Consider the following 20,037-nt stretch of genomic DNA (forward strand, 5'->3'; position numbering starts at 1 on the left):
ATTATGCAAATAATTGTGTTCCAAATTTTGAAGATGAGGAATTAAATGTCTTTGACAACATAGTTTATAGACTTGTAAAAGTATTCAAGAAACTAACCTCAAGTGGTCATGTGTACAACTATACAGTGTTCTGATTGCAAGCCAAACGATCTTCAAATTCATGCTGTCAGATTATTTCTAAAGATGTAAAAATCTTTGATCTGAGAGAGGGAACTTCTTACTGACTATTGTTTTTGGAAAATAAACAAACAAACAAAAACCCAGTGTGTTTTGTTTTGGATCCTGAAAGCAAAAGTCCTTCATTTAGCTTGCTGGGGTGCTAGATATTTGTTTAGTTTATATCAGGCACTAGAGGGGAGTGTGGTGTCATACAACTGCTGTATTATGCAAACCAGGCACACTGGCATGGCCAAATACAGAGAAAAGATACAGCAAAGGAGTTAGAAAAATACTTTCTCAAGGTTGAAATAGGACAACTGTGGTTTCCCCAGATCTACTGAGATCTAGTGTCCCAATATAGGGCTTTGTTCCCTTTTAAGCAGCAATAACCTTTAAATAAAGTGACTTTGATAGCTTTATTGTTATTTTACAACAAGGTAGGCCCCAATTTTATTTTCTTGCTAATTTCTTTTTAATATGTCCCTGATTTTTTTTTAATATTTGCTTCTTTTTTTTTAATTTATTTATGATAGTCACACAGAGAGAGAGAGAGAGAGAGAGAGAGAGGCAGAGACACAAGCAGAGGGAGAAGCAGGCTCCATGCACCGGGAGCCCGACGTGGGATTCGATCCCGGGTCTCCAGGATCGCGCCCTGGGCCAAAGGCAGGCGCCAAACCACTGCGCCACCCAGGGATCCCTGTCCCTGATTTTTTAAAAAAGGGAAATAATATCAAAAAGTATAAAGAAGAAAGGGAACACACTTGGAAGAATACTATACACTCTCACAGTATGGGGAAGGATTCTTTCGATCTCTGTCTCTACTGACAAGAAAATGCATACACTTTTAAATACATGGAATAATGCTATACTTGCTATTTCTGGAATAGTTTTGTTGCAGATGGAGATAGACATCATTCTGTGGCAGATGACTTGATTCTCGGTGGTAAAGCATAGTGGTTATGAGTATGGGGAGTCACAGTGCCTAGGTTTAAATTTCTTCTCTACTCACTATGTGACTTTGGACATTTAATCCATTTAATCCATCTCTATGTACCTCAGTGTCCTCATATGCAAAATGGATGATAATATCACCTACTTTAGACAGCTGATGTGAGATCACATACTTAAATGTTTAAAACAACACCCAGAACATAAGAAATGCTTACCACATTTTTAACCAAGTACAGGTTTAAATTTCATAGTATCACTGAAGATTTTTAAAATATGAAAGTGGTATTAAAAGAAAACTTTCAAAAAAAAATAAAAGAAAACTTTCATCATATTTCAAAGCCATGCTTTTAATATGTTATTACTCCTACACATAACTATATACTTTCTCCATTGATATTGGTATTTGCATGCAGCAAATACTCAGTTTGTATTGATTGACTGATCTATCTAAAGACTTTAACATAAAGAGATGAACTACTTTTTTTGTGGAGGCCTAAGAACTGTCCTGTTGAATGCAAGTTTCCTTTAAGTGAGATGGTTTTCCATGGGTCACCTTTATAAGCCATGAGTCCAACTAAAAACCTCTGTTAATTATTAAACCCTTATGTATTATCTGGATACCTGACACTGCAGATTCTGAACAGAAAGCATTTGCCCCTCAAGTTAAGCCTAAACACCAATCGAAAAACGTAATTATCAAGGGATTTAAAAAAAACCAAAACTTTTTCTCTTGAATTTAGTAGAGAGCGCGGGGTAACTCTTGTTTTGGCTGGCGTATCTATGGCCTCAACAATTGGTTTAAACCTTGTTTGGGATTCCTGCTTGTTTTAGCATGGCGGAGCTTGGAGTTCACAGAACCCTCCTTTTGGTAATTTTTCTGACAAAATGTCTGGAGGGCACAAAACTGCTGGCAGACTTAAAAAAATGTGGTGACTTGGAATGTGAAAGTAAGTTTGCTTTTCTTTTTTTCCTTCTTTTCCTCTTAAGCTAAGGTTCTGAAATGACATGTTATTGTGGACCTGTGTGATAGAGATGAGCACTAATATCATTTAGAAATATTTGCAATTATAAAATATACTTCACTATAAAAAGAAAATGCTAGAAGGAAAGCATTTTATAATAGTTTTTTTTTATAATAGTTTTTAATGTAAGTGTATCAAGGGGCAAAGATCGGCCTGATACATAAATATATCAGAAATTATAAAGATATTAATTCAGGCTTTAAAAGCAAATCCGTGCTCTTACAATTTTTTAAGATAGCTAGAATTGATTTGTATTGATTTGTATTAAAAAGGTTTTAAGCCATTTGATAATTCTTCATTTATGAAGTGCTTATATTTTTTAGTTTCTATTTTGCAATGAGAGCTTTCTGATTCTTATGAGTTTTCTAAAAATGTTTTTACCTTGTATCACCATGATTTATTGTATACACTTTATCAAATATTAATCATTTCTGCGTTCATTTATTATGTAAAAATACTGAAATCAGTGTTAGAAGTAAATAATTTTATTTATATCCTTGAATATTAAATTTCTCTTTTACAAAGAAAACTTAATTTTCATTTTATTGTGTAAGAAGTTATTTTTCTGGGCCAGCCCAGGTGGCTCAGTGGTTTAGTGCTGCCTTCAGCCCAGGGCCTGATCCTGGAGACCTGGGATTGAGTCCCACGTCGGGCTCCCTGCTTCTCCCTCTGACTCTGTCTGCCTGCTTCTCCCTCTGTCTGTGTTTGCCTCTCTCTCTCTCTCTCTCTCTCTGTGTCTCTCATGAATAAATAAATAAAATCTTAAAAAAAAAGAAGTTATTTTCTGTTATTAGCATTATGGCGCAAGATGAATAGTATCATAATTGTTTTAAATATGTTCTAGCTCTTCGGTATGTGAGAATTGTTTCTGATTTGCAACATGTAAATTAAAATGCAAAATATTATTAGTAGAAATGTAAATAATTTATAAGTAGATTTTTTATAGTAAACATTTTTCTTAATCATTTGGATATATAACTTGATATATAAAGAAGATTTACTAGATGATGTTTTGTAATAGTAATAATCTTTCTCCCCCTTTTTTACAACTTCATTTTAGTTTCCTTAGGGCCGGACATGAAACATGGAAAGAGAACCTTCAAATTTATAGTAATTTATAATGCTATGTTAACTGTAATTGTATGGCTTAAACAAAAGCATAACATATGTCAATATAATTATAATAGGTAATATGGTATGTATATTGCTTTATGTATTGAAGGGCTAAGCCTAGTATATGTGGTTATGATCATAATTATTGAGGGCTTATTATGTGCTGGGTCTGGAAGGGTAGGATTATGTATCTAAGAGGAATAAAATGAAATGTCAGATAAGTTTCTTGACCTCCAGGAATTTTCATTCTAGTGAGTGGTGACAAGACATGTCAGCATGAAAGATAAATAGTGATACAATATAAGGATAATAGGTAATATTGAAGTTCAGAGAAGGGGCAGAATAGATTGGACCAACTTGAGATGTCTCATAGAAGAAGTAGGATTTGAGTTGACTACGGAGAGAGATTGAAGGGCTTCTAGACTTAGAAAAGAACAGAAAGAAAAAGCACAGAATATGGAAGGCAGATATTGCAGTGAAAATAATTTCAGTACAAATCTGACTCTACCATTTATCAGGTGTGTGACCTACTTTCTGACTTGGTTATAGGCTCATTTGTCAGACTGATAAAAGATTATTGACCTTAAATCTGTTTTGGGGATTTAATAAAATAAAGGTATGAAACAGCTATCATAATGCCTGGAATATACAGTAGTCCCCTTTATCCATGGGTCACTTTCCATGGTTCTAGTTAGCTGCCGTCAACCATGGTCTGGAAGCAGATGATTCTTCTGATGTACAGTAGTAGCACAACTATATGTCACAGTGCTTACTTCATGTTTCTCACTTCATCTCATTAGGTAGGCATTTTATCATCTCACATCACTGCAAGAAGAGTAAATACATTATAAAATACTTTGAGAAAAGGAGATTGGTCGCATAACTTTTATAACAGTATATTGTTATAATTATCCAATTTTACTATTAGTTATTGTTGTTAATCTCTTACTGTGCCAAATTTATAAATTAAATTTTATTACATGTGTGTATATGTAGAAAAAAACATAGCATATATAAGGCTCAGTACTATCTGTGGTTTCAGACACCCACTTGGAACTAGGAGCCTTGGAACACATCCCCCACAGATAAGGGGGTTACTCTGGTAGGTGCCAGGAAGAAAATGAATTATCTTTACCTTTTCTTTTCTGAGAAGAATGATAATGACATATTCCAGGAACAACGGATAGATGAACTTGACAGTAAAGAAGTAAGAGGAAGTCATTTTAAATAAAGAAGAGGATCAGGTTATGTATAGCCTTGGATACCAAGCTAAAGAACTTAGAGTTGATTCTAGGTGCAGTGGGAAGTCTATGTAGGTTTTTGAGGTGTTATATGATATGAAGAAATTAGCATTTGGAAATACATAGGATAGTCTGGAGGAGGGCAAGATGCGAGGGGGAGAAATAACATTTTAATTTAAATTGTGTGTTTTCCTCATATGTTAACATAGCTTTAATAAGCAGAGTCTTAGCCATGAGAGATTACAGAGGACCTGACTGCCGATACCTGAATTTCACTAAAGGAGAAGAGATATCCGTTTATGTTAAACTTGCAGGAGACAGGGAAGATCTATGGGCAGGAAGTGTAAGTATCTAGTCTTAAAAATTAAATGTAGAATAAATGACTAGCTTGTACAGAATACCTGTTTTTCATCTCTAAAGGAACTTTAATAATTTTAAAGCACTTTACATATGTAGTATATATGTGATATATATTAAAAACCATTAACATATTTTTAAAATACTTATTTATTTGAGAGAGAGAAAGAGAGTGAGAGAGTGCATGCATCAGTTGGGGGAGGGACAGAGGGAAAGAACATCAAGCAGACTCCCCACTGAGTGCAGAGTGCCACGTGTGGGCTTAATCTCATGACGCTGAGATCATGTTCTGAGCCGAAATCAGGAGTCAGATGCTTAACTGACTGAGCCACCTAGGCACTCTATCCTTAACACATTTAAACAAACAAAAAATGGTCATATTCAGTCTTAGTTCCAGAATTTCTTTAAATGTAGTATTTGGGGAAGGCATCCTGGTTGAGACAGAGAACTAGGATTGTCTTGAATTTACTTTTACATAGCATGCATAGTTTTTGAAGTTAAGTTTTATATTTACTTGGAGAATAAAATTACTTTAGAGGAGCTGGTGGAGATTATGGGAGGTCTAGGCAACATCAGTGATACCATGGTGCTGCCAATGGCTAAGTTTAAGAGAGACTTAGAAGTTTCAGTTAATTTAAAGAAAAACATGTCTTTCTGAGCAAATAAAGGACAGCTTTTTTTAAAGATTATATTTATTTGAGAGAGAGCACACACAAGCAGGGGGCGGAGTGCAGAAACAGACTCTCTGTGGAGCAGGAAGCCCAATGTGGGGCTCAATCCCAAGACCCTGAGATCATGACTTGAGCTGAAAGCAGACAGACACTTAACTGAGTAAGCCACCCAGGCACCCCAAGGATGGAGTTCTTATTGAAGAGATCTCGGAGAGATGCGTAGCCTAGAGAAGCAAGGTATATGAATTTTTCATGAAAAACAACAATAACAACAACAACTGGGAGAATCTTTTATTTGACCCCCAAATCCTATTATACTGAAATTCCTAGAAGCCTGAATAATCTCTCTAGGAAAATTAATGATAAATGTTTTTAGTTGGCAACACACTTGTATCTTTGATTCTATCATTATGCTTTATAATGAAAAGATGCTATAAGCAATTTTACTCCCAAACTGAACGAGTATGACCAATCTGATGCATACATCATTTCCATATTGAACGCACAAAAGATTTTTCTGTTGGGTAACCTCCATGATCCCTATTTGAAGGAGCAGATTCTGTTTGGACATATCCTGCTCTTTAGCATCAGGGTCTGTACAACTGAACCCCTGACTGTCAATGGCCAGAAATATTTGGCTTCTGTAGTTCCCAAGATTCTTTACTGCTTATGGTCTCTTAAATATGCTGGTGTATATCTTTGAACACATTAGAGGCAAACAATGCAGCTTTAAGAAAAATGACATGGTAGGAAAAGAAAGCATTCTTTTTTGTTTACCAAGTGTGAAAATGATAGTTCCATACAGAAGCAGCATATAATGTGTGGAACCAGCGTGACGTTTCAAGCATATTTAGTTTTGTACACTAGGTGTTTAGTCCAGGCAAGCAGCTGTTTAAGAAACCACACTGTAGAATTTACCCACAGACTATGAATTTCCAAATAGCTGCAGCAACTATAGAGCTAGAAGAATCATAGTTAAGGTGTAATGGCCCTGGATCAAAGGACTTTGCCAGGGATAGAAAATGGACTGAAATTTTCACTCTCAGGGACACCCTATTTGTACTTAAACTGGATTGAGAAGATCCCTATTACTGAGGTAGCCCCAGAAAAGTTGAATGGAGACAGATTCTCCCAGGAGGACTTACAGATCTTTGCTGTTTTGATGAAGCCATCTTGGCTCTTCAGAGTTTAAACCTCTTACTTGATTTTGATATCCTGAAAATGCTGAATATGTCACAGCTCTGTCTAGCTTGGCTACAGTCACCATTCCTTTGCCTTTTGCTATCCTAGGTTTACAGTGTAAATCTGTGGTCCACCTGGATAAGGAAGGTCCCTGGCAAACATAGAAAGGAAGAAAATCAGTATTGATATGGCTTTCCCTCAGAAGTTTGAAAAAGTGGCATTTTACAACTTGGCTCTTTGTTCCCTCAAAATAATGCTATTCTTTGGAATAAGGGGTACCTGGCCAGCTCAGTCTGTAGAGCGTAAGACTCTGGGTCTTTGGGGTTGTAAGTTTGAGCCCCATGTTGGGTGTAGAGATTTTTAAAAATAAAATCTTTTCTTTTTTTCAAAAAAAGAATGTGATTTCACTCACTTTCCTTTAGATGGCAAGTGAAAGCTAATTATATTTGTGATTTGTGATAGATGAAAGCCAAGGATATAGGGCAAAATTAGTGTTATTATGGCTTTGATCACTCTTCCTTGCTAATCTTTATTCTTCATATTGGTAGAAAGGAAAGGACTTTGGATACTTTCCCAGAGATGCAGTCCAGATTGAAGAGGTATTCATATCTGAGGAAGTTCAGATATCAACTAAAGTGAGTATTAATAACATTTCAGTTGTTAATTAAACTTAAATTTTCTTGGCTAAAATAGTTTTCTGTAGTATTATAAATGTCCATTGGTTAAGTATCTTGTATAGTGAAGACATAAATAATTGGTCTGAAAAAAAAATTGGTCTGAGAACTCACTCTAGGAGTAGTTTGAGTATGTGAATAAAATTAGGTAAGACAAGGTTGATGACAGGCATATTGCTTTCTGAAAAATTTACAAAGTAGTAGAGTGTAGTGGTTATGAGCATCATGGATTCTGGACTGAGCTCAAAGTCTGACTGTGACCTTGTGTGCCTTAATTTTCTAATCTGTAAAATGAGGATGATGATTATAATACAGTGCTACTTCATAAATTTATTGGGAAAAGATGAACATATGTAAAGTATATAGAATAGCACTTAGTAGGTGCTATAGAAGTATTAGATATTATTACTAAGGTTATTATCCTACTGGGACAAAATTTATTTCCCATCACTCTTTTCAGGTCTCATATCTGTACAACTTCTTTTTCTGTTGAATTTTAAGTAAGCTTGATAATATTGGGTTTGATAATGTTGGGCTTGATAATGAGAAAAGGAATCAGAAGATGACTTTTCAATATGTAAGTTTGATTAGCCCATTTAATTCAAATTCCAGGTCAAGGCAACTTACCTTAAAAAAAGGTCAATAAAAAGTGAATCAGCCTAGTCAAACAAACTATTATCTGGCTCTTTTCCAGCATAAATTCTGAGATTAACAGTTAATTTAATGTATAATTATTGATCCTGTAAGTTTATCTCCAAAATATAACTGGAATATATTGTCTTCACTCTCCCCATAGCCCAACCTCATAATCTTTTGATTAGAATACTGCAATACTGGTCTCCTGGCCCCTAGTTTTGTCCTCTTCCAATTTATTCTCCAAACAGCAATGGATCTCATAGGAACAAAACTAAAACAAACAAACAATTCAGTTGTCATTCCTTTGGCTTAAAGCCTGTTAATGGATTTCCAATGAACCTAGAATCAAGCCCTGATTCCTTACCCTGGCTCTACACGATCTGCGCTCCTGTCCCCAACCTCCATCTCAATGACCCTCTCTTATACTGCTCTCCCCTCACTCACTATGCTCCTGGCCAACACTCGCCTACTGACTGTTCTTAGAACATGCAAAACATTTTCCCAGCCCAGAAACCCAAACAGGCTTTGCCCTGTGGTTCAAATGCTTTCTCCACGTTCTTCACTTAGCTAGTCCCTTCTTATCCTTTACATCGCTCTTATCTTTTACATCGCCCATAAACATTGGTGCCACACAGAGGCCTTCCATGATGATTCTTGTGGAATTACTGCATCTTTTGATTAAGATGCAGTAATTAACAGATTAACAGATTCCTGTTTATTTCCTCCATTGCACTTATCACAATTCATCATTACCTTTTTCTTTTTGTTTACTATAGAATTTCAGCACCTAGCACAGTGCACAGCACATAGTAAGCACATACTTACCATGTAAAATGTAAGCCCTACATTTTTAGGTCAAGTTCCCTGGGAAACAGACTCTGAGGTGGACCTTTGCACCCAAGAGGTTTACTGGGGAGTACTCATAGGAATAACACCTGTGAGGGAGCAAAAGAAGAAGCAAAATTGGGCAGAGAAGTTGAACTGTGATGCAGTTGCAACAAAAGTCTCAGTTGATTCCATAAGGAACTCTGAATCTGGGATGGCCTTTCAGAGTTGCCTTGAATAGAGGCAAGGCATTAGTGGCTTACCTGGGGTAGTGTAACTTGGGGTAGGTTAGGCTAGTGGTAACAGAGAGTTACTATTAGTTACTAATAGTAACAGAGTTACTATTCTAAGCACATCATTCATTTAATCTTCACAACACAACACCCCTATAAGGTGGGTACTGTCATTATCCTTATTTTACAGATGAGACTGAGGCATAGAAAGGACATATAATTCAACCAAGTTCATAGAGCTAGTAAGTGGCAGGGTCAGGACTTAAACTTAGACAATTGGCTCCAGAGTCTGTTCTCAATTACCTACTATACTGCAGACCCCAAAACATTGTAAAATTTCAATTTTGAAGTTTACTTTTTAAAAATTCTGAACTTTATTCTCATTTCATAATGATCATATCCAAAAAACAGCACAGATCACTGTTTCATACCTTCAGATTAAAAAATAACAACCTTGGGGCACCTGCCGGGCTCAGTTTGTAGAACATGCAACTCTTGATCTCCAGGACATAAGTTCAAGCCCCACATTGGGTATGAAGCCTACTTAAAATGAAATTTAAAAAAAATATTAACTTCACCATTTTTCTTCTTGAAGATCTGGTTGTTCTGAGATGAACAAGAGGATTCCCCACCACAGTTGACTCTATACAATAAAAGAAGTTTAAATGTTGTAGTGCAAATTTTAATAAGGCCTTCATGATTTAGAGTCTCTGGGCTGTCTGAGCTGTCTCCATGTGCTGTGAAATGCCCCTCTCTCAATTCACCAAACAGCTGCATGTGTCTGTTCAATGCACTCTTAAAAAAAGCAAGATTTTGTGGACATGTATGCCTTTTCATCAAGAGTTTATTTTCAGGATATACTCAAAGCTTGAATTTTCACTTAGATTAATATCATTGACCCTGAGTTAGTTGTGATATAAATATTGGAGATTAGGAGATCTGGTTTTAGTTTTTGTTGTGCTGTTAAGCTAGTTGTATGGTCTTGGGAAAATCAGTCATCTGTTTTAAATGATTTAGGGAGAAACAAGGAATTTTAGTATATTTAGTATATTTAGAATCAATTTTTTTCTTATAGGAATCTGATTTTCTTTGTCTTCTTGGAGTAAGTTATTCATTTGAAAATGAAGACAGTGAATTAAGCAATGATGATGGCAAAAATATACATCCATATGAAGAAGATAAGGACCAAAAATCTAGTGTATATGACAGTGATTTTCAGACAGAATCTGGATTTTATTCACCTTCTGAAAGTACTTGGTTTGAAGATCAATTTCCAGCATCAGAGGCTCCTGAAGATATCAGAAGTACTACTGAATCAAAAGAGTGGGAAGGAGTAGAAGCTGGAAGTATGGAAGAGGATTCTGTTCCAGAAGTGGATCATATCCTGCCATCCTCAACTGTGTCTGAAGTGAAAGGATGGTTTGGATTCGGAAGGGAACAAGCTGAAGGAAAGACTTTTGAATCAGTTATTGAACCTCTAGAAGAAAGTTCATTTCAAAGTAGAAAAATGGCAGGAGAAGATGGGAATGACCTGGAGGAATTAAATAATGATAAACACCAAACAGAACAAAAGCAAGAACCTGAACTGGAATTCTATTCATTGCCAAAGAAACAATCTGAAGTAGATTCTGAATCAGAGAACATTATCAGTCCTCAAGCCACTGGCTGGTTTGGGGGTAGTTTTAAAAGTTATTTAGGTTTTGGAGATGAGAATAGAGGGCTTGAATTATTGCCTAAAGAAAGCAATCCACCACTACAAGATGTTCTTGATTCTATATCATCTGAGGAAGAACCCACAGTTCCATGCACAGAAATATCAACAGAAAAAGAAGACATAATTGCCAATGATACCTCAATTCTCAGGCCAAGTTGGTTTGATTTTGGTTTTGGTATGCTAGGCTTTGTATACACCAATGAACATAAAATTGTATCAGATGATGGAAAAAGTGAAGAAGGAGGTGGAGGAGATAAACACGAACATCCTCCAACAAGTAAATTTGACCCTGATACGGAACAAGAAATAAAAACAATAAAAAGTATGGAAACTGAAGATCAAGTAGACACAGAAAGAGTCTTAGAGAACACGGATGATTTTGATACCTTACCATATTTTAAAAAGTTCCTATATAATTTTGACAACCCCTGGAACTTCCAGGACATTTCAAAGGAGACAGAATTGCCATTTTCTAAACAGATACAGGATGAAGAAAATGTAATTGAAAATGATGAAACAGAAGAATTTTCAGCTGAAAATTATCACACAGGTAATATGAAACTTATAATGTTGAAAGGCAGATACAGTCAGGTTGGTATAAAATATTTATAATATAATTTGTTTTTAAAATATAATTAATTCTTATAAGTACAAATTGGATGAAAAAGTCCAGAAATCCATGTTTCTCAAAATATTCAATAATCAACAACATTATCAATTATCCTTTTAATATTTTCTGGTTTACTGTGGGACTTAGATCTTAATATAATGAAATACCAAGGGAGAAAGAATGATTGGAGATACATATATGTTCCAAGAAGATCTTAAGGTATTTTACAATAAATTCTTATTTTTTTCCAAAATAGTATAGTAAATAGGTTTAAAAATATAAATAGTACTAAGGCTTTTTTTTTTTCCTTTTTAAACAAAAGTAGTTTCTGTTCCCTCTGTCCATTTCTACTCTCACCTCTGTCCTAGGGACAGTAATTTCTTTCTTTTTTTTTTTAAGTAAATTTCTTTAGTATTTATGTCTATTTTCTAAATAAAACCTTTATATTGTCCTGCTTTGATTAATCTATATTAGATGATGTCCATTGACTTTCTTTTTTGGTAAATGAGGATTTCTTTCTGCTCATTTACATTAACTTTTTAGCTCATTAACACCTTCCCAATATAACTATATTTGAATAGTTTTCTCTCAATACTGGGAGCTTAACAGTAGGCAATGAAGAGGGCAGAGTATCAGAAGATATTACTAGATCTAGATGTCTAGGTGTCTAGCAATTCCTACGATTAAAAACAAGTGGATTTTATTTTATTTTTAAAAATATTTTATTTATTTATTCATGAAAGACAGAGAGAGAGAGAGAGGCAGAGACATAGGCAGAGAGAAGCAGGCTCCATGCAGGGAGCCTGACGTGGGACTCGATCCCAGGTCTGCAGGATCACACCCGGAGCCAAAGGCAGGCGCCCAACTGCTGAGCCACCCGGGGAATCCCCATGTGGATTTTATTTTAAGTAAAGAATTATATAACATGATTTTCCCACATCTCTATTCTGATGTCTCTCTGATGGACAGATTAGAAACTCTGCAAATACTGGCCAATAATACAGGAACAATTGAACCCTAGAATGACAGAGAGCCTTTTATTAGAAGAGATCAACAATGTTGCAAACTCAGATGCAACCACATTTATTTCCATCAAAAAAGGCTGATTTGCTTGAATTTCCAGAAGAACTATATACCATTTCTTAAGTCTCCAAAATGTGAGCTCTTTACTTAATTAATATCCTTAACCAGAATGTAGACTTAGATTCTCACCCTTTTCTAAAGGAGGAAGGTGTAGGTGTGATGCTTTTGAATGACTAAAAATATTAAAGTCCTAGATTATCAAAGGCTAAAGAGGAAATTATTTTGTCCTACATGTGTTAGATCTTAAAGGGATATTTGCAAAAAAGCAGATAAAAGGAGTAAATAACTGAGACTAAAATAAAGCAGAACAATAACAGATCCAGAAATAGAGAAGACTCAAAATATAGATATATGAAAATATTTTAGAGCATATGTATAGAAACTCAAGGGCATCCTGAATATCACTTGATATTTATTATTAGTAGAATTTATTTAGTAGAATTTATTATTTCATAGAGTGATGCTAAGAGAATTTCTAAATATGAAAACTTGGAGAGGGGCCCCCTAAGTGGCTCAGTTAGTTGGGTGTCTGCCTTCAGTTCAGGTCATGATTTCAGGGTCCTGGGATAGAGTCCCACATCACATCCATCTCCCTGCTCAGTGGGGAGCCTGCTTCTCCTTCTCCCTCTGACAACCCCCTGTGTGTGTTCTCTGACTCTCTCTCTCTCTGTCAAATAAATAAATAAAATCTTTAAAAAAAAGAAAACTTGGAGAACAATCAAATGAGAATAAGGCATTTATGGAATTATAACTAGTTTTGAGGGACTTTCATGAAAACATTTGGAAATTCCTATAAGTTTCTAAAAAAAGATAATGCCATTCTATATACACAAAGTAGATTATTCCAAAATATTATGATATTAATTAAATGGAAAATAACCTGGGGTCATGTAAAATTTGTTTTTAAAAAGGAATACTAAGGAATTCATATAAAGCCACAGGCCCTATTTTTTGGTTATTGGAGAAATAGGTACAACAGCCAAAATTTTCAGATAATTTCAACAACTCTTTTAGGAAATACCAAATGAAAATTTGCCTTAATCAGAAAGAATGCATAAAAAAAGAATTACTGATCTTAAATCAATACTTATGAAAGGCTGAGACCTGAAATAACCAGATTTAAAGAAACAATAATATACTGACATAGGTCTTTACAAAACAGATAAATTAGGGAACAATTATTTATATTATAAATAATTTTTTTAAAATTTTTATTTATTTATGATAGTCACAGAGAGAGAGAGAGAGGCAGAGACACAGGCAGAGGGAGAAGCAGGCTCCATGCACTGGGAGCCCGATGTGGGATTCGATTCCGTGTCTCCAGGATGGAGCCCTGGGCCAAAGGCAAGCGCCAAACCGCTGCACCACCCAAGGATCCCTATTTATATTATAATATTAGTAACTATTTTACAAAATACTCCAATTGAACTTATTTAAATAATGAGTTTCCCAAGTACAGTTAAATATGAAAAGTTCTTCATTATTTTATTTGACTTAAAATTCTGTTTATTATAAACAATTATAAGAAAGGCATATCTGTATCTCACGTAAATCTTAAAGCTCAGGTTTAAGTCATGTGAAAATAATACCCTGAAATTAATTTAATTAGTTACTTAATTATAGAAATGCTATAGGAAGTATCTATTTTTCTTAACAAATGTATTTATTTTATTATTTATTTATTTAAAAAGAGTTTATTTATTTATTCATGAGAGACAGAGAGAGAGAGGTAGCGACATAGGCAGAGGGAGAAGCAGGCTCCATGCAGGAAGCCTGATGTGGGACTCAGTCCTGGGACTCTGGGATCATGCTTTTAGCCAAAGGCAGATAGATGCTCAACTGCTGAGCAACCCAGCATCCCCAGATGTATTTATTTTAAATGCAGTTAAAACACTATTTTATTTTATGTTTTGAAAGATTTTATTTATTTATTTGATACTGAGAGAGAGACAGAGCATGAGATGGGGGGATAGGACAAAGGGAGAGAAGGAGAAGCAGCACCCCTGCTGAGTGTGAAGCCTGACATGGGCTCTTTCCCAGGACCCTGGGATCATGACCTGAGCTGAACAGATGGTTAACTGACTGATCCACCCAGGAACCCCCAGTTAAAACAATATTTTAAAAAGAGTTCAGCTACATAAATGTTTAAGTGTAATTAATAATATAATTAAATTTTTTCCCTAATGCCATTAAACAATGTTGTAGATCACTATTTGAGTCCTGTGTTTACAATAGTCTCATTGTATTTAGACTCCTGAGTTGATTGCTCCTTTTTTTTTTTAAGATTTTGTTTTTGAGATTTTATTTATTTATTTTAGAGAGAGAGAGAAAGAGAGCACGCATGAGTAGAGCGGGGACCAGAGAATGAGAGAGAAGGAGATAATCTCCAGCAGACTGCACTGGGCACAGGGTCCACCTCCAGACTTGATCCCACAACTCTGAGATGAAGACCTGAGCTGAAACCAAGAATCAGATCCTTAGCCAACTGAGCCACCCAGGGACCCCTCATTTGCTCATTTTTAACTTTTATGTCCACAGGTGGCATTATTAAATTGCTGATATGTGTTTGCTTACTTGAGACTTTTACCTTTTGAACAATGCTAAATAAGTGACAGTATCAAAATGCTATGTTAAATTCATAATTGAAAGCGCAAAATTAGACACTAAATAATTCTCTTACTAATCTTTAATACTGCTTTTCAGAACTGCACTGATATTTTCCTATCATTGTCTTAAAAAGTAACTGAGAAGTAAATTCCACAGTTTACCTGAATTCTATACTTCAGGTGAGGACTGGTTAGAACCTTTTTTCTCCTTTAACTCTAATTAGTTAGTTCAATCAAATGATCAGTTTAAACTGTGTTTGAAAATTGAATTATCTGGGATGCCTGGGTGGCTCAGCGGTTGAGCATCTGCCTTCGGCTCAGGGCCTGATCCCAGGATCTGGAATTGAGTCCCACATTGGGCTCCCTGCGAGTAGCCTGCTTCTCCCTCTGCCTGTGTCTCTGTGCCTCTCTTTCTGTGTCCCTCATGAATAAGTAAATCATAAAAAAAAGAAAAAAAAGAAAATTGAATTATCTTAAAATAAATGGCTATTTGATATGGTATGCACATGGATATATGTTCCAACAATATAAATGTGGGAAATTTTGACTTAGGTTTCAAGTTATAATTTTTTTCAATTAATTTTGGGGAAGGATAATCCTTTTAATTTAATTTAATTTTTTAGGATTTTATTTATTTGAGAGAGAGAGAGAACACAAGCAGGGGATAGGGGCAGAGGAAGAGGGAGGAGCAGACTCCACTCAGCAGGGAACCCAACTAAAGGATGGATCCTAGGATCCCAAGGTCATGACCTGAGCCAAAGTCAGATGCTTAATGGACTAAGCCCCCCAGGCATCCCAGATAATCCTTTCTAAATGAAGATTCTCAAAAGATATGCATATATATTTTCATTCTAATTTGAACTCAGGTATATTATCATTTAAAGGTATAAATCATTAAAAAATTTAATATGTAGCAAAAAATCAGAAAAATCAGGAATATTTTATTTAAATCTCTATCAGCCTTGTTACACTGAAATGCAAAATAAAACTTATATTTTCCCTAATGATCATATGATCAGTTGGATAATATAAGATTTTTCTCTGCCCGTACAGATTTATGACTTCTGTAAAAAAAAGCAGTGATAAGATTTATAATTTCTTGAGTTCCTTCTCAGAAATTTATGGCACTTATTGAAGCAATATGTGAATCCATGAGATCACCAAATTAAAGGAAACGTGTAATTTTGCCTTTGCCAGACATCATAGCATAAGAATAAAATCCAAAATACAATTTTATTATTGATTTTAATCTGACTTCTCAGCACAACCTTATGTTGTTATTGGGTCTGAATGAGAAAATAAGCATATACTTGTGCATACTTATGGAGGCACATTTTTTACTAACAGTTGAATGAGGATATCTTGAAATTTTTTACTTTCATATTCTACTTAAAATATCTTTTCTATTGAGCCAACATAAACACAAAATGTTATTTTAATACTGTCAATCTTCACTTAATTGCTAAAATAACTTAAATATGTAAAGAATATAGTTTGAACTTATATTATCTATATTTGTTTTATACAACACACTCTAGTAAATTAGTAAAGAACACACTTAAAAATATAAAACATCCTATAATTACTAGCCAATGAGGATTCTTCTCAATCATTCAACATTTTTGCTTGATATAAAAGAGGTATCCGATTTTAGGATTTAAAAAGCTTCTACTTATTCATCATTTCTTCTAATTTATCCACTGGATAATATGATATATATAATAATACACTGGAGATGGGATGAAGGGGGAAACAATGATTGACTTTGAAATGAACAAAACTGCAAGAGGGTAGGAAAAGTACAATACCTCACATTTGATTGCTATCCTGTCATTTTCAAATTTGTTTCAAATATACTAAGACCATGGGTATCTTTCTTTGTGAATGGTTAATATAATTTCTTTGGTAGTGGATAGTTCTTCCTTTTTGGAGCAATCTCATTTCAAGTTTGAGAGAGAGGGCACCTGGGTGCCTAGGTCAGTTAAGCATCTGACCTCAGCTTGGGTCATGATCTAAGGGTCCTGGGATTGAGCCCCATGTCAGGCTTCACACTCAGCGAGGAATCTGCTTCTTTCTCCTCCCTCTCCCACTCCCCACTCCCATGTGTATGTGCTCTTTCTAATATAAATAGATAAAATATCTTTTAAAAAGTCTGAGTGATAATGAGTTTTATACTTAATAGTACATACTGGCAAATATGTGTTGTAGATATGCATGATCCAGTGGCCTACACTGCATAACGTGCAAATTAACTGCTGTAAGTTTTAATATCATCTTTCTTTTTTTTTAATAGTTTTTTCTTTATTTATTTATGATAGTCACACAGAGAGACAGAGAGAGAGAGGCAGAGACACAGGCAGAGGGAGAAGCAGGCTCCACGCACAGGGAGCCCGACGTGGGATTCGATCCCGGATCTCCAGGATCGCGCCCTGGGCCAAAGGCAGGCGCCAAACCGCTGCGCCACCCAGGGATCCCTCATCTTTCTTTTTTTAAAAATATTTTATTTATTTATTTTTTTTTTTTTAATTTTTTTTAATTTTTATTTATTTATGATAGTCACACAGAGAGAGAGAGAGAGATTGGCAGAGACATAGGCAGAGGGAGAAGCAGGCTCCATGCACCAGGAGCCCGACGTGGGATTCGATCCCGGGTCTCCAGGATCGCGCCCTGGGCCAAAGGCAGGCGCCAAACCGCTGCGCCACCCAGGGATCCCTATTTATTTATTATTAAGAGACAGAGAGAAAGAGAGAGAGAGAGAGAGAGGCAGAGACACAGCAGAGGGAGGAGCAGGCTCCCGGCATGAAGCCCGACATGGGACTCGATCCCGGGTCTCCAGGATCAGGCCCCGGATTGAAGGCAGGCGCTGAACCGCTGAGCCACCTGGGCTGCCCTAATATTGTCTTTCTTTGTGTAACTGGCACAGTTTGTTCTATTTATTAAATAGAATAGGTGGTTGTCATGATTACAGCAATCAGCAGAGTGGTTATGGAAAAGTATCCAGGCAAGGTGATCATTGAAATAGCTACTGACCATATTAAATTATTCCAATTGCAACTTATCCCCAATAGGTGGTAAAACAGTATTTTCTAATCTGAAGCTTCATTTGCAGGTAGCTTTTGCCACCTGCTCATGGCAGTTCAAACTAAATTTTTTGTATCAAGTCCCCAGATGGAAGTATCATGTTGAGTCTTTCTGAAGCTTGATTCTGAGTTCTTACTAAAATAAATTTGATTTCATTGCTTTATTTTGTTATTTATTTATTTATTTATTTATTTATTTATTTATTTATTTATGATAGTCACAGAGAGAGAGAGAGAGGCAGAGACACAGGCAGAGGGAGAAGCAGGCTCCATGCACCGGGAGCCCTATGTGGGATTCGATCCTGGGTATCCAGGATCGTGCCCTGGGCCAAAGGCAGGCGCCAAACAGCTGCGCCACCCAGGGATCCCTCATTGCTTTATTTTGTTAATTGCTATGCTTATGAATCAATTTGTGTTTTATGCCCCTCTAGAGCAAGTCTTGTGTTAAAAGCCCAGTGTGACAGTATCATGATGTAGTACTGTCTTACTGTTTTTTTTTAAATAAATCCTTCTGTACAGAAAAGGATTCATACTAAGATACTTTAAATAATATTGGTCATTTTGACTTTTCTGGTTCTCTAACAGATAAAGTAAGAAAAATCTATCTTACCAATTTTCTTGAATGGCAGGGATATATATTTTTGCAATTGCAGTTAAATATTATACTTTCTTAGGTAATAAATATATCTAAGAGGAATCCTATGGAGAACTATTTAATGTCTTACCCTTAGTTATAAGCTTATAACAACAACAAAAGAGACAACAATGGAGTTGTCTACGTTATATATTTTTTTTAAGTAGGGTTTTTTTTTTTAAGATTTTATTTATTTATTCATGAGAGACAGAGAGAGAGAGAGAGGCAGAGACACAGGCAGAGAGAGAGGCAGGCTCCATGCAGGGAGCCTGACATAGGACTCGATCCCGGGTCTCTAGGATCACACCCTGGGCTGAAGGTGGCGCTAAACCGCTGAGCCACCAGGGCCGCCCCTAAAAAATAGTTTTTAGGACAAAAAAGCAATCTAGTTTTAAAAACTTTTCCTTGGTAAAAGAATAAAGAAAAGAGGGATCCCTGGGTGGCGCAGCGGTTTGGCGCCTGCCTTTGGCCCAGGGCGCGATCCTGGAGACCCGGGATCGAATCCCACATCGGGCTCCCGGTGCATGGAGCCTGCTTCTCCCTCTGCCTGTGTCTCTGCCTCTCTCTCTCTCTCTCTGTGTGACTGTCATAAAAAAAAAAAAAAAAAAAAAGAATAAAGAAAAGACATTGTGGTAGGCTGAATAATGACCATTCAAAGATGTTCATGTCTTAATTCCCAGACTCTGTGACTATGTTACTTGACATGACAAAAATGACCTGGCATATGTGATTAAATTAATCATCCTGAGATGTAGAGATTGTCCTAGTGGGACCAATATTATCACAAGGTTTGTTAAAAGTGGAAGAAAGAGGGTCAGAGCAAGGGATAGGTTAGAAGATGCTGTAGTGCTATCTTTGAAAATGAAAGAAGGGGCCATGAGTTAAGGGATGCAGGTAGCCTCTGGAAGGTAGAAAAGGCAAGGAAATAGATTCTCCTCTAGAGCCTAAGGAAGAAACACAACCTTGTCAACACCTTGGTTTTAGGACTTTTGATCTCCAGAGCACTAAGAGAATATGTTTATATTGTTTAAGTCACTAAGTGTGTGGGAATTTATTATGTTAACAGTAGGAATGAATGCAGGTTGCAATTTATGTTTTAGTGAATTCTTTCCATAAAGAAGTGTCACAATGACCACAAAAATTCAAAGAATGGCCTGCCTAGAAAACAAAAGGGAAGCCCAGAACAAAGCCAGTATTAAAAGAACTCCAGGCACCTAGAAGGTTCGGTTGAGTGTCCAACTCTTGA

The 20,037-nt window shown here is 35.9% G+C and overlaps 1 protein-coding gene and 1 long non-coding RNA gene across 6 annotated transcripts in view; one reads left to right on the forward strand and one right to left on the reverse strand.

The window, feature by feature from the left end:
- The first annotated feature begins 1,749 nt into the window (after positions 1–1,749).
- MIA2 (MIA SH3 domain ER export factor 2) overlaps positions 1,750–20,037 on the forward strand; it is a 91,519-nt gene continuing 73,231 nt past the window's right edge. For 2 of the 4 annotated variants that reach the window (XM_025442611.2, XM_049113088.1), the window contains exons 1-4: positions 1,750–2,057; positions 4,696–4,829; positions 7,245–7,331; positions 10,140–11,328. In XM_025442611.2, coding sequence (XP_025298396.1) covers positions 1,943–2,057; positions 4,696–4,829; positions 7,245–7,331; positions 10,140–11,328 — 1,525 coding nt within the window. In that variant the 5' untranslated portion in view covers positions 1,750–1,942. Of the gene's footprint in view, positions 2,058–4,695; positions 4,830–7,244; positions 7,332–10,139; positions 11,329–20,037 lie in introns of those variants that run through there. The other 2 variants (XM_049113077.1, XM_049113078.1) reach the window with 1 other exon arrangement.
- On the reverse strand, positions 3,834–9,708 carry LOC112656973 (uncharacterized). 2 transcript variants are annotated; one of them, XR_003134769.3, is made up of 4 exons: positions 9,643–9,708; positions 6,660–6,847; positions 5,672–5,738; positions 3,834–4,070 (listed from the first exon to the last, which is right to left on the reverse strand). It is a non-coding gene; the product is annotated as an uncharacterized LOC112656973 (long non-coding RNA). The 2 variants fall into 2 exon arrangements; XR_003134768.3 differs by lacking the exon at positions 9,643–9,708 and adding an exon at positions 8,832–9,095.

This window comes from Canis lupus, chromosome 8 (genome assembly GCF_003254725.2).
Source record: "Canis lupus dingo isolate Sandy chromosome 8, ASM325472v2, whole genome shotgun sequence".
NCBI classification, from domain to species: Eukaryota; Metazoa; Chordata; class Mammalia; order Carnivora; family Canidae; genus Canis; species Canis lupus.